The sequence below is a fragment of the Amblyomma mixtum genome, chromosome 3, assembly GCF_055824585.1.
Source record: "Amblyomma mixtum isolate Tamu chromosome 3, ASM5582458v1, whole genome shotgun sequence".
Lineage (NCBI taxonomy): Eukaryota > Metazoa > Arthropoda > Arachnida > Ixodida > Ixodidae > Amblyomma > Amblyomma mixtum.
Window position 1 is genome coordinate 112,608,526 of NC_143014.1, and position 20,015 is coordinate 112,628,540.

The window sequence follows — 20,015 nt, forward strand, 5'->3', positions numbered from 1 at the left end:
GCACAAAAGAATTGCAACTTGTGGGATCATGCGAACGCTAGTGATACAAAATTAGATTTTTCTTGTAATATCTTAGTGATATGAAATGCATTCATCATTCCATCAGATAACATGAGATTGATACATGTCGTTTTGTGGCTTTTCGCTGCAGGGCTGAAAGAAAATTTATTTTTTATTTATTTTATGGGGTTTAACGTCCCAAAGCGACTGAGGCTATGAGAGACGCCGTAGTGAAGGGATCCGGAAATTTCGACCACCTGGGGTTCTTTAACGTGCACTGACATCGCACAGTACACGGGCCTCTAGAATTTCTCCTCCTAAGAAATTCCAGCCGCCGTAAAGAAAAGGTACTGCTAGAAGCTTTCATACCACATTAGGCGTAATAACTGCGCGTTTGGCGGCATAGTTCAGCCGACTTCACGTGTTTCTTTAGGGTACGCGAACTATCCGCTACGATTAGTGTGGTGGCCAGACTTACTGGCGCCTTCTGGCGCTCGAGGTAGTTCGTTCGAGCCTTCTGTATAACGTAGCATGCTTGTTCTGAAATTTCGCTCTCGTCATTCATTGCGATTTCTTGTTTACATGCAATGAAAGCTTATCTACACGACTGCAAACAAGGAACCAAGTACGCTGTCGTTCCATAGGCAGAGCAGGCACGACAGCGTTCTTGTTCCACCATTTGTGTTGTACGAGTATACAGATAGAGCGTCAGGGGGCTGGGTATTGACGAAACTGAAAGTGACTTGTCAGTACGTTTGGTAGCATGTGTCGGGTACTACAGATAGCGATGACAACAAGAACCACGAGGAAGAGTGACGGGTAGCTTGTAAACAGCAAAGACTAAATATAGATGCTCGTGCCGAGGCTCGCGCAGCTTACCTCGTTTCCCTTTAAGTGCCATCTCTAAACGTGGATTATGCGATTTATTTGAAGCAAGGCGCATCGTTATGACACTGTTCGTTATGATGGCGTCCTGTCAAGAACATCCTGGAAGCTGTCCTTCTACCAATATACCTCCTCCTTGCGTCTGCAGGGGCGCAGGAAAGGTGCTATATTGTCAGAAAATGAAGAGGAAGAAAAACAAACAAGTTTGTTCCAAAATGCATGCAAGCCAATAATCTGGGTACAAATGTGTTCGCACGTCGGCGAGCTCAAGGCTGATTCGTGACTGGCCAATGGTCCGACAGAGTAACGGAAGCTATCAAGACTGCGGCTGAAGCGCTAGAAATACCCGAATGACTATTTAGCGGAGAGACATATGAACAGCGGTTTTAAATCTGGGCCCAAGGCCAGCTTGCTAGAACAAACGGTAGAGCCTAATCGCCAGTATGGTGATAATACTACGGTCGACCTTGGCACATTTCGGCTTCCGCGCAGGCGGTTCAACGACGCTGATTTGGTACGAGCCTCGCGAGGCAGTAATACGCTCTGTAAGTTGGGCGCATTGCGAGAACTCTTCCCACCGCGAATCATTAGACAGTTTTAGCTGAGCGTTTTTACGGCCAGCGGAGAGGAGCGGACGAGCGCAGACGCCACTGCGCATGCGCACGTCGCTGGGCCGGCCAGCGTGTTTACGGGGCGAAGCTTACGCCCGCTGGGAAGCCTTCTCCAGCGGAGCGATAGGCAGCGCGCGAGCGTGCGTAAGAGCTCGCGGGCGTGTATGGGTATTCAAGATGGCAGCCTCTTTTGTACATCTAAAACGCAACATTCACCCAATAAATAACTAAAAACACAGAATCTACCTTTACTAAATAGTTTCAGCGCATTATTAGCTGGCTTAATTGGTATTCTTTTCACTCTAACTCGAACTGTGACCTATAGGTGGATCAGCAAAGCAATTCGACTCTAGTCCGCTCGAGAGGACGGGCGATCCGCCCGGCTAAAACTGTTTTCTCGCGCGCGTCTCCGCTGGTGTATCCGCTCGCCCGCTCCGCCCCGCTGGCCGTAAAAACGCTCAGCTAAAACTGCCTATTGTCTTGACGCTGGATTTATTGATTTATTTATTGATACTGCAGGCCAATAAACTGGCCCTAGCAGGAGGGGCAATGCAGTAAAAAAAAGTGTGACAATGCAAAACAGCAATAAACACTAACGAAAAATAATGCTGGATGTAGCAGTGTTACTCAATCAATACATTCTGGTACCAGCACAATAACCCCCTTCAAACATCAGGATATCAGCCCGTTCTATTCATTCATATTTATTATCACAGGCAGGAGCACAACAATCAGCGGTGATCGCGCCCATTCATGTTATTCTTTTTATCGCTTGCCTTCTTCTATGGTTTATATTACTATGTGACAGGTTTTAGTGGAGTCACTGGAAACCAGATGCGATGGGTAGGTTCTCTGCAGTAGATGATACGAGGGCTAGTTCAACGGTCACGAGTAAATATTTGTAAGAAGATAACATGCAGCGCAATTTTGCGTGCGATAAAAAAGAACACCCTGAATTTTCGTGGAATTGAACCCAAAATATTTTGTTGAAATGGCAAGTCGTGCGCTCTACAGCGTTAAAAATTTTAGATGTCCGCCGACTCTCTTCCTTTAACTAGTCCGTCATGTTATGCATAACTGAACGGCTATTGTGGCACACACCTGCATGAACTTTGCATGTGGAATAAATTTAGCATGAGCACTGCATATTGGGCGAGTTGGTTAACATACATCTTGCAAAATTTTAGCGCGAAAAACACGGACAGAAAGAGTACACGACACATGAGCATGAGCCGGTAGCTAGGGATTCCTCGCTCTATTATATGTTTTAAGTCGCCTCAAAAGTACGCGGCTTTTCTTTTTCGCACTCCAGCATTACACATCTATTTCATATAGCAAGTACTCTTACCTCGACACCTTCCCCGTTATGATAAAAAAAAAACAGTGCTTATTAAACGTAAATATAATCCAACAAAGATTGTGCGGGGGCTAGTTGGTGCAACATTACGTTTGTTAAGAAGTCTGTGCGCTACTTAGAGTTTCACATTCATAGAATAACATAGAGGCGAGGACGAAGTGCACACAACTATGTGCTTTGTTGTATGTCGCGAATTTCTAGGAAGCGCACAAACTGAACAAGCTTTCGCATAAGCCGTCATGCCCGCCGCAGTGGCTCAGTGGTTACGGCGCTCGGCTACTGGCCCGAAAGACGCGGGTTCGATTCCGGCCGCGGCGGTCGATTTTCTATGGAGGAGAAATTCTAGAGGCCCGTGTGCTGTGCGACGTCCGTGCACGTTAAAGAACCCCAGGTGGTCGAAATTTCCGGAGCCCTTCACTACGGCGTCCCTCATAGCCTCAGTCGCTTTGGGACGTTAAACCCCAATAAACCAATAAACCAAACCATAAGCCGTCAGGGCGCTAAAGGGTGTGTGTAGCCGCACCTGTTTCCCTTACGTACGCATACTGGGCGGATATAAGGCATGACCTCCCAGTCCAATTTGCCGCCTTGTGCTGCGCAAATACAGCTACGCGTCAAGGAGAGCACACCAAAACGGCGCCACATAACGGACGAGCTCCTCCTCGACTACGTCCTCGGTGTAATGGCTGACGCCGTTCCAAGCAGTACGGGCCAAGCTGCGATGATTGAAATGATCGCCGAGCAACAGCGAGTTCTCCGCGGAAACCTCTCAGATTCTCTAAGTGACCTCAATGCTTTTTTTTGTAACGTACATCCCACAGACAAAACCTGCATCGTGGCGACACAGGTGACACCGATGAAAATCTGACAGGGTTGGCATGACATGTCAATTACGTGAAATACCACGCGACGCAGGTTGCCATTGGCCGCTATTCCCCTAATGCCTTCGGCGCACTGCAATTAGCACGACAAGCCTGGGGAACTATAGGGGCGCCGCACCTTTCTGGTACTTTCAGTTTAGGGTGCAGCCACGGAGACATATAACCCGCAGGTTAATTTTGATGCAATAAAAGTTGTGAGTAAGGAGGCCGTGCATTTTTTTTTATTCTTAGGTTTCTGCATTGTTCGCAGAAACGCTTTCTCACTTGATGTACGAGTGCACCCAAGATGCCCCGGAAACACTATTAATGCGGTGCACTGCATTGCATAGATCTGTTCCTTGAGGCCGCATAAGTACATTTAGGACCGCATTACAGTGCGCATCGGACAACTACAAAATGAGCCATGTGGACGACTGAATTTTCGCATGGAGGAAGAATAAACCACCTTCATTAAAAATTGGCAGCCATTTTTGACAGATTTACTCTGTTGACAACTAACATTCGTTTTTCCTTCGTTTTACTCCGTGAGATTTTAAAATTACAGTGACCTCAGCATAGGTGCAAGGAAACCGTTGAATTCAACAGAAATATGGTAGCAGCTGCCACCAATTACATCAGTGTTATCTTAGTTAGTAACAGGCACATGTACAAAAAACATGCTAATTAACATACGCGACATATACATTTATGTTGCCCGTGCATGCATATTGTTATGTTAACATATATAGTTGTCTATGCTCAGGCTGACGGGCGAGTCTAAGATGAAGCACAGCCATTTATAGGTTGCATTTCGCCGCCCCGAGCAGATGCGTGTAATGAGGTCGATCATTTCACAGGCGACCCTGGAAAAAGCGCTGTGTGCGACTTTGAGCCGGGAAACTGTGCGGGATGGACATCTAGGAACTGCAGCAAAGGGTACCCCTGTTGGAAAGCGGTGAAGGCGAGCGAAGTTTCGGAAGGCCCGGCCAGTGATCACTCAACGGGTACAGGTAAGGGCCCGCAATAACATAGAGCGATATTTATTTTAACATTGCAGTAAAAGGAAACCAGCCGTAATTCAACATGAAAAAAAATTCAGGGGGCACTTTGGCTCTCTAAAGTGCTGCAAGGCGAAAGCGTTTCCTGGCGCATTGTTTGTTTTTTTATTTATTTTTATTTTTAAATTTTGTTTCTTTTTAATTTTTAATTTTTGCTCATTTTATTATTTTTATTTTAGTGTATTTTTATTTTGTTTTTATTGATGTTTATTTTCTTATTTTTATTTTTTATTTTTCCTTTCCTTCACTTTATTCCTTTTATTTTATTTACGAAACCCATGCATTCACTAGAAGCGCCTTTATTCATGCTCGAACCTTGAGCCTTCGTAGCGGAGTGTTAGCGTCTCCGCTTCAAATGCCAAAGGCTCTGGTTCGATTCCCACCTTCGGCGCAGTTTCTTTTTAAGCAGTGACGCCGAAAGGCGGACAAATCTGCCGACGCGTCTGTCGACACGGCTGCCGACGCGTCTGTCGACACCGCTGCCGACAGCGTCTGTCGACACCGCTGCCGACAGCGTCTGTCGACACGGCTGCCAACAGAGTCTGCTAACGACTGTATGAGGCATTAAAGGCTTTCGCCTTAAAAAAAAAAAAAACATGGATAATATACGTGTGGAGGTGTTTAACAGTTCCTGACACTGTGGGAGGCCAAAAGAAACTGCCTGGAGAGTCCCATGTTTACTTTAGTGACCTGCGAAACAGAACGTGCCGTTCACTAATCTGAAACACAGCACGTCGAGTAGCACAGCTTAGTAATATGATGTGGTTGAATGCTCTTACCAAGGTCGCTAAATATGCAGAATACATTTCCCGAAATATATTTCGAATAGCCGTGCGTTACATTCCGAATTATGAATTCGTGAAGCTTTAATTGAAACTATACCTAGAGAAATTAGTTAATTAGTTAGTCGCGGTATATACTAGGTGTTTAACTCAAGATGTTCTGTAATTTTTAAAAATAAGCTTCTTGAGTTAGAACGGCACTTGTTTCGGTATAGCATTGTGCAGGGTGCAGTGCATCAGAATACAGCTAGACATGCTAACTAGTCTGCCATTTTTTATGGCGCAAGGGCATCTGTAGCCAATGAGCACCATGGCACAGGGTTTTGCTTTTTTACTCAAGGTGGGGTCAAAGACCCATTTCCCAAGCATTTCACCCAAAAGAAGCCCCATGCAGGGGAAAGCTCGTACCCCTTGTATCACCGGTGGGTGCCCGGTGGCACTGGGGATCGAACCCCGCGCCTCCCGCATGCGAGGCGGATGCTCAAACCACTAGGCCACAGCTGCGGTCCGCAAGAATAAACTGAGTATAGGTAACAACCCGTAGCATTTGTCCTGTGGTGTCTTCATGTAAGCTCAAGGAGCTGTCAGCTTTCCTGCAATGCACCCCGAGACGTGCGTCGTAGATTGCGGCACGTGAGATGCATCAGCTTAAAGAGTTTATAACTCTGCATAGACCTCCCACAGTAAAGACGTCGCAGAAATGGCGTGGACCGATATAAGGTGCTGACTTCCAACAAAAGTTTTCATTCTAGAAACAAAAAAATCAGCAAGAACCTAAACCAATTCGTAATCCTACAGTCGAGCACCAGACAGTCGCGACACAAAGGAATAAAAGGAAGGAACAACGAAAAAGAAGACCATACACGAGCCCGTTGCGTTGGGCTGATCCTATTCGCGGAGTAAAATGAAAGCAAAGTGCCAGCAATGTCCTTAGCCACCTTCAGGCTTGCTGTGTCCGCGGCGGGGAGTGTGGCGACGCTTTTCGAAGCAAGAATCGCTCGTTTTGTGATGAATTTACCTTCGTTGGCCTGCTGTGCGTCGGGATAACCAAAAAAGCCAGTGCAGCGTCAAGCTTTCGCCGCCTCATTCAGTCCACACCGCGAAGTTCTCACAGTGAAACTGATGTGTAAGCACCGGGTGCCGATTTTTAATTTTTTTTTTTTGTGATACGAAACCTACAAGGACGCTACGCGGGACGTGAAAATACAATTCATGTGCAAAGCATACAGTTGGATGAAATGATGACATGAAACGCTCGGGAGGCTCCTCGTGCTTTGTGCGCCTCGCTTCGCACCGAACAAGAGGCGCGTGCAGTCACCATGTACGTTCTTCAAAGGATTTCCTTCCCGACACCCCTATTTCGACCCGAACCAATATTATCCGTGTATTTGAGCCATCGTCGCAGGGGTGTCCTTAAATATGGCGCCTACTCGGACCTCGATCGCCGATTAGAGTTCCTTTTTTCTCTCGCTTCAGTTTTTTTCTTCCTATTTCAAAGCACCGCTTCTTTTGACGTCGAATGTCTATGGCAACCGTACTTTCCTCTCTGTTATTCAGATTTGTATGACGGGAAACCGGGATACAATCTTCATAGCGTCTTTGTTTTACTACGATAACTTTGAGGCAGCTGAAAACAGACAGCAAAAAGCTTGACTCCGTGCTCGTGTTTTTCTTAGCAGCACGCACGGCGAGCGGCCGAAGGTGAATTCATCGCGAAGCGAGTGGCTCTCACTTAGGTGAGCACCGCCATTTCCCCCTCCCCGCGAAAACGGCAGCCTGGAGGTGGCCGACTTTCCTCATTTTACTAGTAAAATAAACTAAATCCGCACGCATTATATTTATAGTAAGAGCCCACAGGAGAGGAAAGACCGGAAGCCCGTGTACGCCTACTTGCGCTCATCTAGCTCTTGAAGTTTGCAGATCGGTTATCTGGTGCGGAAGGGGATGTCTAGAATGCAGAAGCGAGACGTGCAGCCTTTGTCAAAAGTTTACAGCTCAAGCGGCTTGATGGATCGCACATGACTTCAGTAGCCTACTGCTCGATAGTTAAACTGACGCTGAACTGACGCATATATCACCTAGCCGCGAAATCTGCAATTTCTTTTATCTCTGGTAGCATGAGCATGCACTAGTATCGCCGGACGTAGAAAGTTGCATGCGATTTTTATGAGCCATTTTGCTCTGCTCTAAACGCGTCGTTGCTTTGTAATGCGGCAGGAAATACGGATGCACACGAGATGCTGCTGACACGACAGAATGCGTGATCACTTTAGCACTGCATGGAACTGCGCAGCAGTGCGTGTGGCCTTTCAGTGCACTAACTGAAAATGCGATCCGTTATTTGGTGCATGCGTAGTAGTCGACAGAATGGTGCTTTCGTTATCAAGAAAAATGCACGTGGCGTATAGTTTTCAAAACTGTGGGTCATGAAAGTTTCAGAGCATCATCAACCGAGCTATTGGACAAGCATTTAATTTTTAAAATTAAGCCGTGAGGGTTCATCACCGCAGGCAATGACAGACGAGAATGGAAGTAAGCGTGCACTCGTACTCGCTGCCGTATCTCTCGCGCATCGTCTTCCTTCTTGATATTCCTGCTGTCTGTTTGTAGCATGAAAAGAAGAAATGTCGGGGATGTGCATTTGGACGGCAGTAACCGCTTTTTCCACATATATGCGCGAACATTTCGACGAAGAACTACAAGTCACAGGAAAGCGCCTCTTTCCTCCTCTTCATGTCCTCACTTCTGCACTGTTTATTATTGTTGGATTGCAACCTAAACCAAACCAGAGCTCTGTTAAGGAGTCCTCCTGCAACAATGTTTGTGGGCATGACACCGGTTCGAAGAAGTTTTTAAATGTAGAAAGCGTGATAGGTATTGCAAGATATGACCGCAGCATGCTCATTAATATGCACGAGTGGACAAAAACGAAACGCGCAGACAAAAAAGTGCACGCAGCATTTTTCTCTGCGTCATCTGCGACTCATGTTAAATTGCTTTGCCTGAATTCGGCTTACAAACGCATTCGAGAAGACGAATAGTATGCAGCAGTTTGCAAAGAACACGGACACATTGTTTGCATTCCGGAATCCCCCAGATGTTGAACAAAAGTCCCCAGGACGCTCGAATGGCGATCTTGGCGTATAGAAGCAATGTGCTCCAGTTAACGATCGTCTGATTTTACTAATATAAATTGGAAAACCGAAGTCCAAGTTTCACCTCCACAAGAGTGGCCTGCAGCCATTGGCAAATGACGAAGTCATGCGCTTTGGTTGCCACTTAAGCGTCCTGGTGACATTCGTTCCACCACTGCCCCATTTGAGGGCAGGCGATCATGACTGTCCCCTCCGTGCATGTGGCTTGGAGCCATTGGCCGTTAAACTGCAATGCGATTTGGTTGGCGATCGCGCGTCGTGGAGACTTATTTCCCCAATAGTATATACGTGACAAAATTAATTGTAGTACATCCCTGCTCTTGTCGGTGGCTGCACTGATGGAAATTTAAGCGCGAACTCTTTTTTTTTCGCTCCAAGGGGGAGCTGATGACTGAGTAAAATTTGGAATTCACGCAGGTAGCGGCAAGTATGGACGCGCAACTTTTCCTGCCAGAGGACGGACGTCCGGCAGCGCTGTGATGAAGAGAAATGCCCCGGGTCCTTTTTGCTTCACGGCTTGGCTGCACATTTCGGCCTTGCAGCTTCCCAACGTAATGTTCTCAGCTGAGGACCAGAGGTGGTATAAATGGTTTGACAAAAAACGTGATTTTTTCTCCGGCCGGATGTCTGAGCGACGACTATGGCAAAAGGTGGTCTACGAGGAAGACCGTGAAGGTGACATCGAGGTGAGGGTTCACTGTGCGAAATTAGTAATGCTTGCAGCGTTTACGATTTGCATTATATGCCCGAAGCAATTTGTCAATATAGAAGGGACTAAAACGGGAATCAGCGTTAACGTTCTCCAGCGAAGCAGTGTGCGGAAGAAATACATTATTATATATATATATATATATATATATATATAGATAAATAAATAAATAATATATATATATATATATATGTATATATATATTATTTATTTATTTATTTATTTTATTATTCCATAAATACTGCCGACTGCCCTTTGGCGGTCAAGGCAGGAGTACATAAATTCAATAAGACCAACGGGAAGCAAAAAAAGTACAGGCAAATTATCCGACGTCAAACAGACTAAGTGAACAGAATAAAAACAAGGAAACCGAAATACACTGCGTACTAGACGCGCTACTGCGATACATGAGACGAAACAGCAGACAAGAAAGATTCTGAAGATACCGGGTTGGTGATATCGCTTGGCAGTAGGTTCCATTCGGAAATGGTGCGTGGAAAGAAGGAACAAGAATATGCTTTTGTTCGGCATCATGGCATCAAGATAGTCCTTTCGTGTTTGTTATGGGTGGGGCGTGTTGTGTTGTATTGCATGTAACTCTGAAAATTCAGTTTTGTTTTATTATGTATGATATTGAACAACATTTTTAGTCGGTGCTGCTTGCGACGGGATTCAAGCGTGGGAAGCCCAGATCTGTTGAGGAAATCAGATACCGAGACCTGCCGACCATAAGCGTGATAAATAAACCGGAGTGCTTTCCTAGTTTGGACAGAAACCGAGGACGAACTCATCCATTTTATCGCCTCATTCAACAAAATCCATCCCAATATCTCTTTCACACACACCTACTCAACCAATAAAATTAACTTCCTGGATGTTCTGGTTCGAGTAGAAGGAAGTACATTAGTCACTAGTGTCTATAAAAAACCCACAGACAGACAACAGTATCTTCATTTCAACAGCTGCCACCCACGCCACTGCAAAACTTCAATCCCATACTCACAGGCCATCAGATTCAAACGAATTTGCTCACGATCGGAAGATTTTCACGAAAATGCTAATCGCATGCGGGACACTCTAAACAAACAACATTACCCGTCTTCTATAATCAACGATGCCATTAAAAAGGCAGAAGCAACTAATATTAATCATGTCATTAAAAGGAATCTCAGCCAAAATCACAGCGCTGTAATCTCGTACTAACCTTCACAAATAATCTCCCGAACATTAACAACATCCTAAAAAAACACTTTAATACCATAGAACAGAGTGACCGTCTTTCAAAAATTTTCACAACGGTCCCCCAAGTAACATATAGAAGACCAAAAAATCTGCAAAACCATGTTGTCCATTCGACAGTCAATAAACCGAGAGCTGTAGGTTGCACACCATGCAAAAAAAGCCGATGGCAAGTCTGCAAACACATGGAAACCACGGCACTGGCTAAAAGCACCCATTCAAATTTCAAGCATTCTATCCGGGAAGACCTGAATTGCGATTCCAGCAACGTGGTTTACATGCTCGAGTGTGGCGACTGTCGAATGCAATACATAGGCCAAACAGACAATTCCTTCCGATTCAGATTTCATAACCACCGCTCACATACCCAATCCATCCCCAAACTCCCTCTTTCGAAACACCTCCGCGAGAAAGGCCACGATTTTGACAAACTTAAAGTAACAATACTACAGAGTGGCTTCAAAAACACTCGTGAGCGCGAGCAACGAGAATCATATTTTATTTTTAAATTGAACACAGTGCAAAATGGCATTAATGAAACTTACGGCACCCTCACCTCTCTTCCGAGGTCAGAGGCCTACGAAATTAAACAAAGCACCACTGACTAAGTCGTCTGAGGTCATACCCCTTTCTGCATGCCACACCTGTGCCTGTGCCACACCTGTGCCGTTCCCCCCCCCCCGGGTGTGCTCACCTTGTGGTCACGCGAATGCCACACAATTTCTTTTTTTTTCTTTTTCCTTTTTAATTTTACTATGTAAGCTTACATTTTTTTACATTCCTTCCAATACTTCCCCTTAATCGAGCGTGGGTGCATTATTGCTGGGTGCGAAGAAAAAGCACTACTTTAAAGGTTTTCTTTTACCTATTTCACTTTTTTTCGAGGTTTCTTCCTTGCTCTTTTCATTTTATCGTTTTTTTTCTGTTGTCTGCTCTCTCGGTTGGAGGGTCAGATTTTATTTTTTTTATTTTTTATTTTTTATATTTTTTTTTTGCTCTCGCGGTCAGGAGAAGGAACAAGTTTTCGCATTTTTCTACGAAAGTTGTCGCACGACCTGTCGAGCACCTGCCGCCGGTGGGATCCGCACCCACATGCCGCCGGTGGGATCCGAACCCACGACCTCCGAATTGTGTATATATATATATATATATATATATATATATATATATATATATATATATATATAGAGAGAGAGAGAGAGAGAGAGAGAGAGAGAGAGGGATAAAGAGTCAGCCTCTTTAGAAAACTCAGATGTACATGTGCAATGATCTAAATTTCTTTTTTTCAGGATTTGAACGGGGGATATAGGTCAGTCAAAGGAACTTAATTCACACAGAGCGAAGCAAGTTACGCCCCCTTTCCACCTCGCACTTTCCACTTCCAGATATGCAGATCTTCTAGGTGATGATAGCAACATAGGAGGGGGTTTAATCTGTGTGGAAGCTGCACAGTGTAGACATGAAACGTAAAATTGGATGTAGTTCATGCTACTTTTCTTATTTCTTTAAAACCTTTCCTGTCGATTGCAGATCATGATTCAGTCTTCCTACACTGACGGCACTGTTGCGGTGGACGACATTTCCATAACACCAGGAAAGTGCCCGGATCGTAAGTGGAGCATTGTACATATACATATAATGCTGTTCTTTTTCCGTAACAAGATAAATTACAGCACTGAATGGCGTTTTAATTAGCAATAACCAGCGAACAGAATTTTCCGCGAACAAGGAACGTGTTAGTTTAAAGGTATTTAAGGTGACAGAGAAGCCATAATATAGGAACTAGCCTTGACCTTCCAAAGAAATGAAGATTAATCGAACACCTTATTGGGGCATTCTAATTTCACACAGCGCGAGGAGTAAATGCAGCTCGTCGCAAACACGATCGTACGTTACAACAAAGGCTCCATTTTGGAGGTTTAGCATAGAGTGGATGTATTAGCGTGGTCGTATACCGGATTAATGTATGCCTGCTGCTCATGCGCGGTTGAATGGTCCAGAGCCAGGTGGGGCGGGCATCTGCCACTGCACGAGCGCAGAAGGCATACATGAATCCGGTATACGACCATCCACTCTATGCTAAACCTGCCTAATAACGAGAAACGCCTTGTTATCTGTTAGGTAACTTACGAGCTATGCCTGCCCAGAGAAGTTGTACCTAAAACGCCCAATAAGAGCGAAGCAATACGTGCGCTATATTTAGCTTTAGCCGTTTGCCTCAACTGCAGTTGTCTCCTTCATTTGCGCAGGGTTTATGAATATTATTAGACCAAACCTGTGTGACGTCATCTGCTTCACCCCGTGGTGATCTATTAAAGGGACATCGATGGCGACTTCACCCAATTATTGTTTTTAGTAAAAATTGATTCTCTGGCGCTTTATAGCCTTGTTGACGTTTGTCCGGCAGCAAAAGATGCATTTATAGGCGAGAAGATTGGCAAAAAACAGAGCTTAGAGAGGGGACAAGAAACGAGGAACAAGAAGACACGTGTGTGTCGTCTCTTTCCTGTCCCCCTCAACCCCTACGCGCCGTTTTCTGCCATGTTTAATATTCACAAACTAACCCAACTGAGGACTTTTATCGAGAAAAGTGGAATTAAAAATCTTCTTGACACTCGATCCAAACTAGTGACGTCCTTACCGAAAAGGACGGGTTGCCACCGTTTTGGAGTAAATGCCGGTGTGGCGGAGTCTCCGGGACGAAGGTACCATTTATGTAGCTTTTTGTACCGGCCTTATAGAAAACCCCTCAACATAAAAAAGTTACCACCTGATAGCGGTGCTACTTTAGCGTCTGAAGACGCATCCCAGAGAACAAAGTCCGCGCCACAGCGCTGTCCCCGACGGGGCTCATACCAAACAATTCTGGACAAAAGCATTTTTGAGTGCGAAATCGTTTATGAGCGCAATCTTTTCATATAATGTAAGATTTCACTATATCGACAGATCACCCGTCGGCAGTCTTGAAATTTTTTTTCTATTAACGTTTTTGCTATCCTCAAAAGCATTCCCCGTTGGTTTTCTATGGCATTCTTTAACTGTTCTATGCGACCGATGGGAACACTTTAAAAGAAAGATTTTGCTTCTTATCAGAAGAATGGACCATTCTCTTCAATATTTCTATAGCAGTACCTTATAATTTTCTGATTTTAAAAATTTTGCCCGAGAATGTTGGACATGTATACGTTAGCAGCTGCCACGTGGTAGCTTTTGTATTTCGCGGGCTTTCTTCTAAGGCTGGCAAAGAAAGGTACGTTAGTGGTACCTCGGTGCAAACATTTCAACTTGCTATTTTTCAAGACAATTTACAATTTCTGAATTGACACTTTATTCCAGAAGCCAATTAAAAAAAAGTATTGCAGACTAGGCCACGCGACTCTCAGCGGCATTCAGTTGGTTTCAGTCGGCTTGAACACTCCATCTTAAAAAAAAAAAAACCTTGGTTAAATTTAGGTGGGTCACCTGGTATATGGAGCAGGGCAGAATGGTGGGCCTGTTGGTATGGCATGTCAAGGGAGAAAACCAACTGAATCCTGCGTCGTTCTCTTCCTGTGTTTTCGTCTTTTTTGGCTGGTTTTCTCCCTTGACCTGGTATATGGATCCCACGTAATACATGCTGGCTACGGTCTCGGTGACAGTGCAACTCGTGCACTTGTCTTGCCCGTAGCCGGCTGCGACGCAGTGAAGGTGCGATAATGTGACAAGGCTCACGTCACGACTACAAAAGTCTCCAAGGAATTATTGCAGGTGGTGCCTCTGGAGCTCTTTCAGCGTCTAGTTTTGGTAGTTGAGTGTTAGAAAGCAGAGAAACGACAAATAAATGTATCCAGATTAGCTGCATTTTCTCAAACTGTGTAAATTGCAAATGAAAACTGCGGCTAGGAATATTGTTGTGTGCTAGTCAAGAGGCCCAGTATTTCTGTACTGATGTTCTCCCGACGTATGACGGTTGCCCGGTCCTTTCAGCACCACGGGATGGATCATGTACGTTTGAAACTTCGACCTGCGGCTACACAAACCATCAAAGCAACGGAAAACATGAGTGGGTCCGGGTAACTCCGCAGAATGATCGACGATCGAACTTGCCTCCTCGGGACCACACAACTCAAACACGAAGCGGTACGTACGGTTGACGCCATTTTTCATCTATTAGAGCGAAAAGCTCTACTTCTGCCATGCTGAGCCTGAAGATCATCTGGCTCTTAGATCTGTCCTCTAACGGGAGGCGCGCCACATGTGCAAAATAGCGCGTGGCAGGTGCCTTATCTTCTTCATCGACACCATAGCTGCGCACTTGGCAGTTACGTCTGGTGCTTCGCTGGCCGCTGCTCGGCCGCTCTTCCTCGCCAGTTGTGGCAAGGGATGTGTTACGTGATTCGCTCTTGCGCTTGGCAGTCACGTCCCCTGCTGCGCCGACCGCCGCTCTGAACGCTCGCTCTTGCACTAGTGGCACGTGATGCATCACGTGGTTTGATCTCGCTGAAGTCTTGTAAAAATAAATATGAACCAAAGCTAAACCTTGTCTAACCATGCTTAACAGAGCTTTCGCTCTGTATATCCTGGCTCAGCTGAGTTGAGCCACAGCCACTTTTTCGTTCCCCACTCCTCTCGACGAGGCGCATGTCGTGTAAAGACCGTCGAGGGATTTAATGGCTTCACTGCAGTTCCGTATACTCTCGGTAAGAAAGCGAGGCACTTAGAGCTGTAGCGCTGGCAAGACTCCTCGAAAATAAATTGCGCGCGGAGCAAAATGAATGCGATTATTGGCACCTATCCAAGTGCGCTTTCAACAGTAGTCATCGAATATTTATTCTTATTTTGCGTGAATATTACCAGCCTTTCGAAGCATGAGGGATATAAAACAAACTTGGCATAATTAGGGGACAAACCACTTACGTAAAAGCATCACTCTGCACCTCATGCAGGAAAGCCACTAGTTCATGTTTGTTTCTCTAGGCGCTGTAACGATTGTACGGATTGCAGTTTTCCACGGGGAGTTGGGTATTGGTTTCCTTTACGCGAAGCTCATACTATGACTGAGCAATAATCAGGGCTTGAAAGACATACGTACAGTGCTTCACCTTCAATCTCATGGCTGTGCGATAATAAACGCTAACGCTCTACAGTCTGTCCCCTGGAGGTAAAAAGCTGTTCAAGTGAGAGAAGCGCCGTAGCAAACTTTTGTTATAACAAAACATAGATACATCGAGTGCAGTTTTAAACTCTGCCCGGCCTCCTACACACTGGAAGGAGGGCGGCCAGTGTGTAGGAGGTCGCTACTCATAGTACACCAATCTTTAATCCTTTAATGCACCCCACCCTTCATTTAATGTTTCACTTTGGAGACCCTTGAAGTTTACAATCAATCAATCAATCAATCAATCAATCAATCAATCAATCAATCAATCAATCAATCAATCAATCAATCAATCAATCAATCAATCAATCAATCAATCAATCAATCAATCAATCAATCAATCAATCAATCAATCAATCAATCAATCAATCAATCAATCAATCAATCAATCAATCAATCAATCAATCAATCAATCAATCAATCAATCAACAGCTGACAGACAGACACAGAAAAACAAACAAACAAATGCAGCTTCCTTACACCATCAGACGTTTGGTAATGTGCGCTCTGTTTGCCAGCAGTCACGTCCTTATCTATCGGGAGGGCTTTTATTTCGCACAGGCTTTGCGCAATCGGAGAGTGCCTGTCGTTTAGCCGAAGAGCGCAATGCTTCACTTGCATGACAATACCTACGTGACGAAATGCAGAAAGCTGCATTTTTTTTTGGCAGCTGTTGTCGCTGGCGGTCATTTGTCAGTGCTAATAATCCACTATTTGAAAGCTCGGCTATTTCTGAAGAGAGAATCTTATTCCTTTTCAGGACGCTACGCTGCCTATGAGATGCCATCCCGGGGAAGATCGTCAGGTATTCTGACATCAAGAGTTCTAAGTAAGCCAGAAAGCCCCAACCAGTGCCTGCGTTTCTTATACTTTGTGCCCGACGCAAGTAGAGACCGCGGTCTGCTCGTGCACCTACTTCGAAACCCGCAGCCAGCATCAAGGACAAAGGGAAACGCGACCGCAGGTAATGCGACTTTTTCCGCTATTAGACATGCTTTGTCAGCAAACTGGTGGTTTAAAACGGGCGATGTCCTGATTGTCCGCTGAGAATAACAAAATGGTAAGCCAGAAACCAGGTATTCGCTGCAAAAAAAAAAAAAAATGCGAGCGGCATTATCGTCTAAATATAAACTTTCGTTTATTCTTCCTTGCACTCTTATGATGATGAGAGGAAAGAAAGACTTTGAAAGGACGTTGTAAAATGGCACTAATACTTCAGTGCTTTGAATGGCCTCTGGGGACGTGTCTTGGCCTTTCGCGTGCTTCTTTTAACCTTCGTCATCCTCCGTGACCGTTTGCATCAGAATGACTCGCGTAACGGCGCGGAAGGAAAAAAGAGCGCTATTGTTTTTGTTTTCGCGCTTCAGGAGAGCAAGCCGTACATTACCACATGGTTTAGCATGGTAGCAATGCCCAGAGAAGAAAGGCAGCTGCAGAGATAATCTACACGGTCATGACGGGTATCTCAGGGCTCTGTTTGCAAGGGATCGAGAGAGAATTTGTTGACGAAGAGCTTATATGTTGGCCTGAAAAATTCAAGTCTTTCCCTCGGTTGTGCCGATTACGTACAAGAAAGAAGAGCGAAGGCACCACTCACAGGCACGCATCCAGATCGTTCGTGTGTAGAAATGGGTCTGACCAAGGGTCTGAAATGACCTTGAAAGCGACCACTTGTCCAGGAGTGCCAGATCAGTCTGCAACAACTCGTGCCTTCACCAGTATTATACAAAATAAAGACAGCAAGTTAGCCACAGCCCTTATCGCTTGTCCTGCACATTGTGGTTCTTACCAGGGGTCTAACACTACCTCGGGAGCGGCCATTGGTCCAGCAGTGCCATAACAATCCGCAAAAGCTCGTGCCTCAACCAGTATTATTCAAAATAGAGACTTAGAAAGTTATCCACCACCCTTATCTCTCGTCCTGCGCGCTGTTGTTCTGGCCGGTAGTATAAAATGACCTTGACAGCGACTGTTCGTCCAGGAGTGCCAGATGAATTTGCAATTGCTCGTGCCCTCGTCCGTATTATGAAAAATTTGACATATTTTTTTCTTGTGGACAATTCTGAACGCGGTTATTCTGAGACAGAAAGATGCAGTATGTTGAAGATGTTCATGCAAGAATATAATGAAAATTTCGAATCTAACGAGTGTTTTGCAATTGTGAAGACATTATCACCTTTTGTTCTCATTTGTTATATTAGTATCCTATCTTGCTTCCCGTGGATCACTGGTGTGCCGTATGCAGGAGTAGCAGCAACAACAACAGCAGCAACAACAAACATTTTGTTTTCTCGCGTTCATAACTTTAATTCCCAATGCTGGAAGGCGCAAAACTACTTGCGTCACGACGCGGAGGGCGTGCCTCTGAAAGTGCGATAGATTTCAATAAACGAGGCTCACGGTTTGCATTCTTTTAAAAGCCATTAAGCGTGGTGTTCGCGTTGATTCTCCATGCTTCTTTGAATACGTGCGGTACAGCCAGGATGCAGGAATAAACACACATGAAGGCTCTGAAGCACAGCGGAATGATATTGGTATAGAACAGCTATTTCAGTCTTGCACAGCTTGGTCACGCGCCAATTTTATCGAAGACTTATTTGACACTGCTGAACCCTTAAGACGAAGAAAAGTGCTGCACTCACGTTCAAAGCCCTCTGAAGTACCCGCCCTTCTACACTCAGTGTCCTGAATTAATATTTTTTGCTCGTGTGACCGTTGAGTTCTTCCTTGTTCTTCAGCGGAAGGCGACGAAACACTGTGGAACCTGAACGCGGCCTTGCTACCTGATAGGTGGACTCCTGTTGAAGTCAGCTACACTGTTAGAGATCACTACGAGGTGAGTGTCTATACCTTTATTGTGTCCGGTGGCAACTTTCATGAGCGTTTAGACAGTAAAAAAGCGGAAAAGAAAAGACAGATTTGCCATTTTAAGTAGTGTTTCGAATTCAACTAAATGTTTTTTTTATTACAATCCTTTAACGATATGCGTAAGAGCACATACATTTCATCTGTTTGATTATTTTACGTTGATGAAACAATCAGGTTAAACTAAAGTATTTTTGCGACTAATATTTTTGCACGATTCTCTTCGGCGCAAAAAGGCCTCACCTGCTTGTTCCTCGTGACCTGGATGTTTTCACTGCTATTTATAGACAAAATTTTTACGCTATCGACCCATCACGGGGGCATCAGGAAAATAATTAAGAGGACGCTTAAGCTTTGCCTTTAGAGTAGATGAGATAGCGCTTTCTCCTACTGTTTTTTTTTCTCTTTTTATTCCTTTTCTTTTTCGTTTCTCACCTATTACCCACCGTTTATGCTTGCGCCCAGTAGTCGCGCAGTATTCTGATTTTTGGTTGGTGAACTCTCAAAATCAGTGGTGTGAGGTTGCATGAGGGGCTTTAATCCGTCCTAACAAGCGTTTCTGTGGCGTTGAAATCACGTTACCAAATCTCGTGGAACAACGTATGACATCATACGCCGATGGCACATTTCGTGGTCACTGTTCGCAAACTTACTTTCCAATAGCGGAACCAATATTACTTTCTTGATATTTCCCGCTGCTACTTTCCAGAGAGTTTGAAAAGCATTCTGGGAGGAGGTTTGAATTGTGCTAGGCGGCTGGTTTCATTTTTTTTTCGCGCAAAAGAACACCGCGCTGCTCATGTGCATGTTACAAATGCACTTCATTCTTTGAAACCACCTCGTGAAATAATTTTCATGATCCTGTTTCTTTCATTTCTTGCAGCTGCACTTCCAATGTTATTCGAGAACCGAAAGAAACGCGGGTTTTTTCTGCGCTATTGACGATGTTGAAGTTTTCCCATGCGACGACAAGAAAGGTGAGCGCTGGAATGTGATGCGTAGCCGCAAACTACCGGGTGTTTCATCTAAGATGTTCCGCTGTTTTTATGAATAGGCTTTTTCTGTTTCGGCATAACATTGTCAGCAGGGTAACGCATCAGAATACAGCTAAGACGTGATAACTAGTAGGCTGGTTGACTAATAATGAATAGTAATGGTTGGTTGGTTGGTTTATGGGGTTTAACGCCCCAAAGCGACTAAGGCTATGAGAGACGCCGTTGTGAAGGGCTCCAGAATGTTAACTTTTAAGTACTACTTTTGGTCTCCTTATTTATTGAGGGCTGTGTAGCACATCGTAAGTAATATTCATATGAGTTTCTAGAATTCAAAAAAGGCTGGTACCCTCGGCGCTGTGGCC

General features: G+C 44.9%; 1 protein-coding gene across 1 annotated transcript in view; it reads left to right on the forward strand.

The window, feature by feature from the left end:
• Nucleotides 1-20,015, forward strand: part of LOC149351441 (MAM and LDL-receptor class A domain-containing protein 1-like) — a 177,537-nt gene that overhangs the window by 1,142 nt on the left and 156,380 nt on the right. The window contains 7 exon segments of the mRNA XM_089580756.1: nt 4,571-4,723; nt 9,126-9,394; nt 12,187-12,265; nt 14,623-14,775; nt 16,554-16,757; nt 18,532-18,629; nt 19,542-19,635. Of these exon segments, the coding sequence (XP_089436882.1) occupies nt 4,571-4,723; nt 9,126-9,394; nt 12,187-12,265; nt 14,623-14,775; nt 16,554-16,757; nt 18,532-18,629; nt 19,542-19,635 (1,050 nt within the window).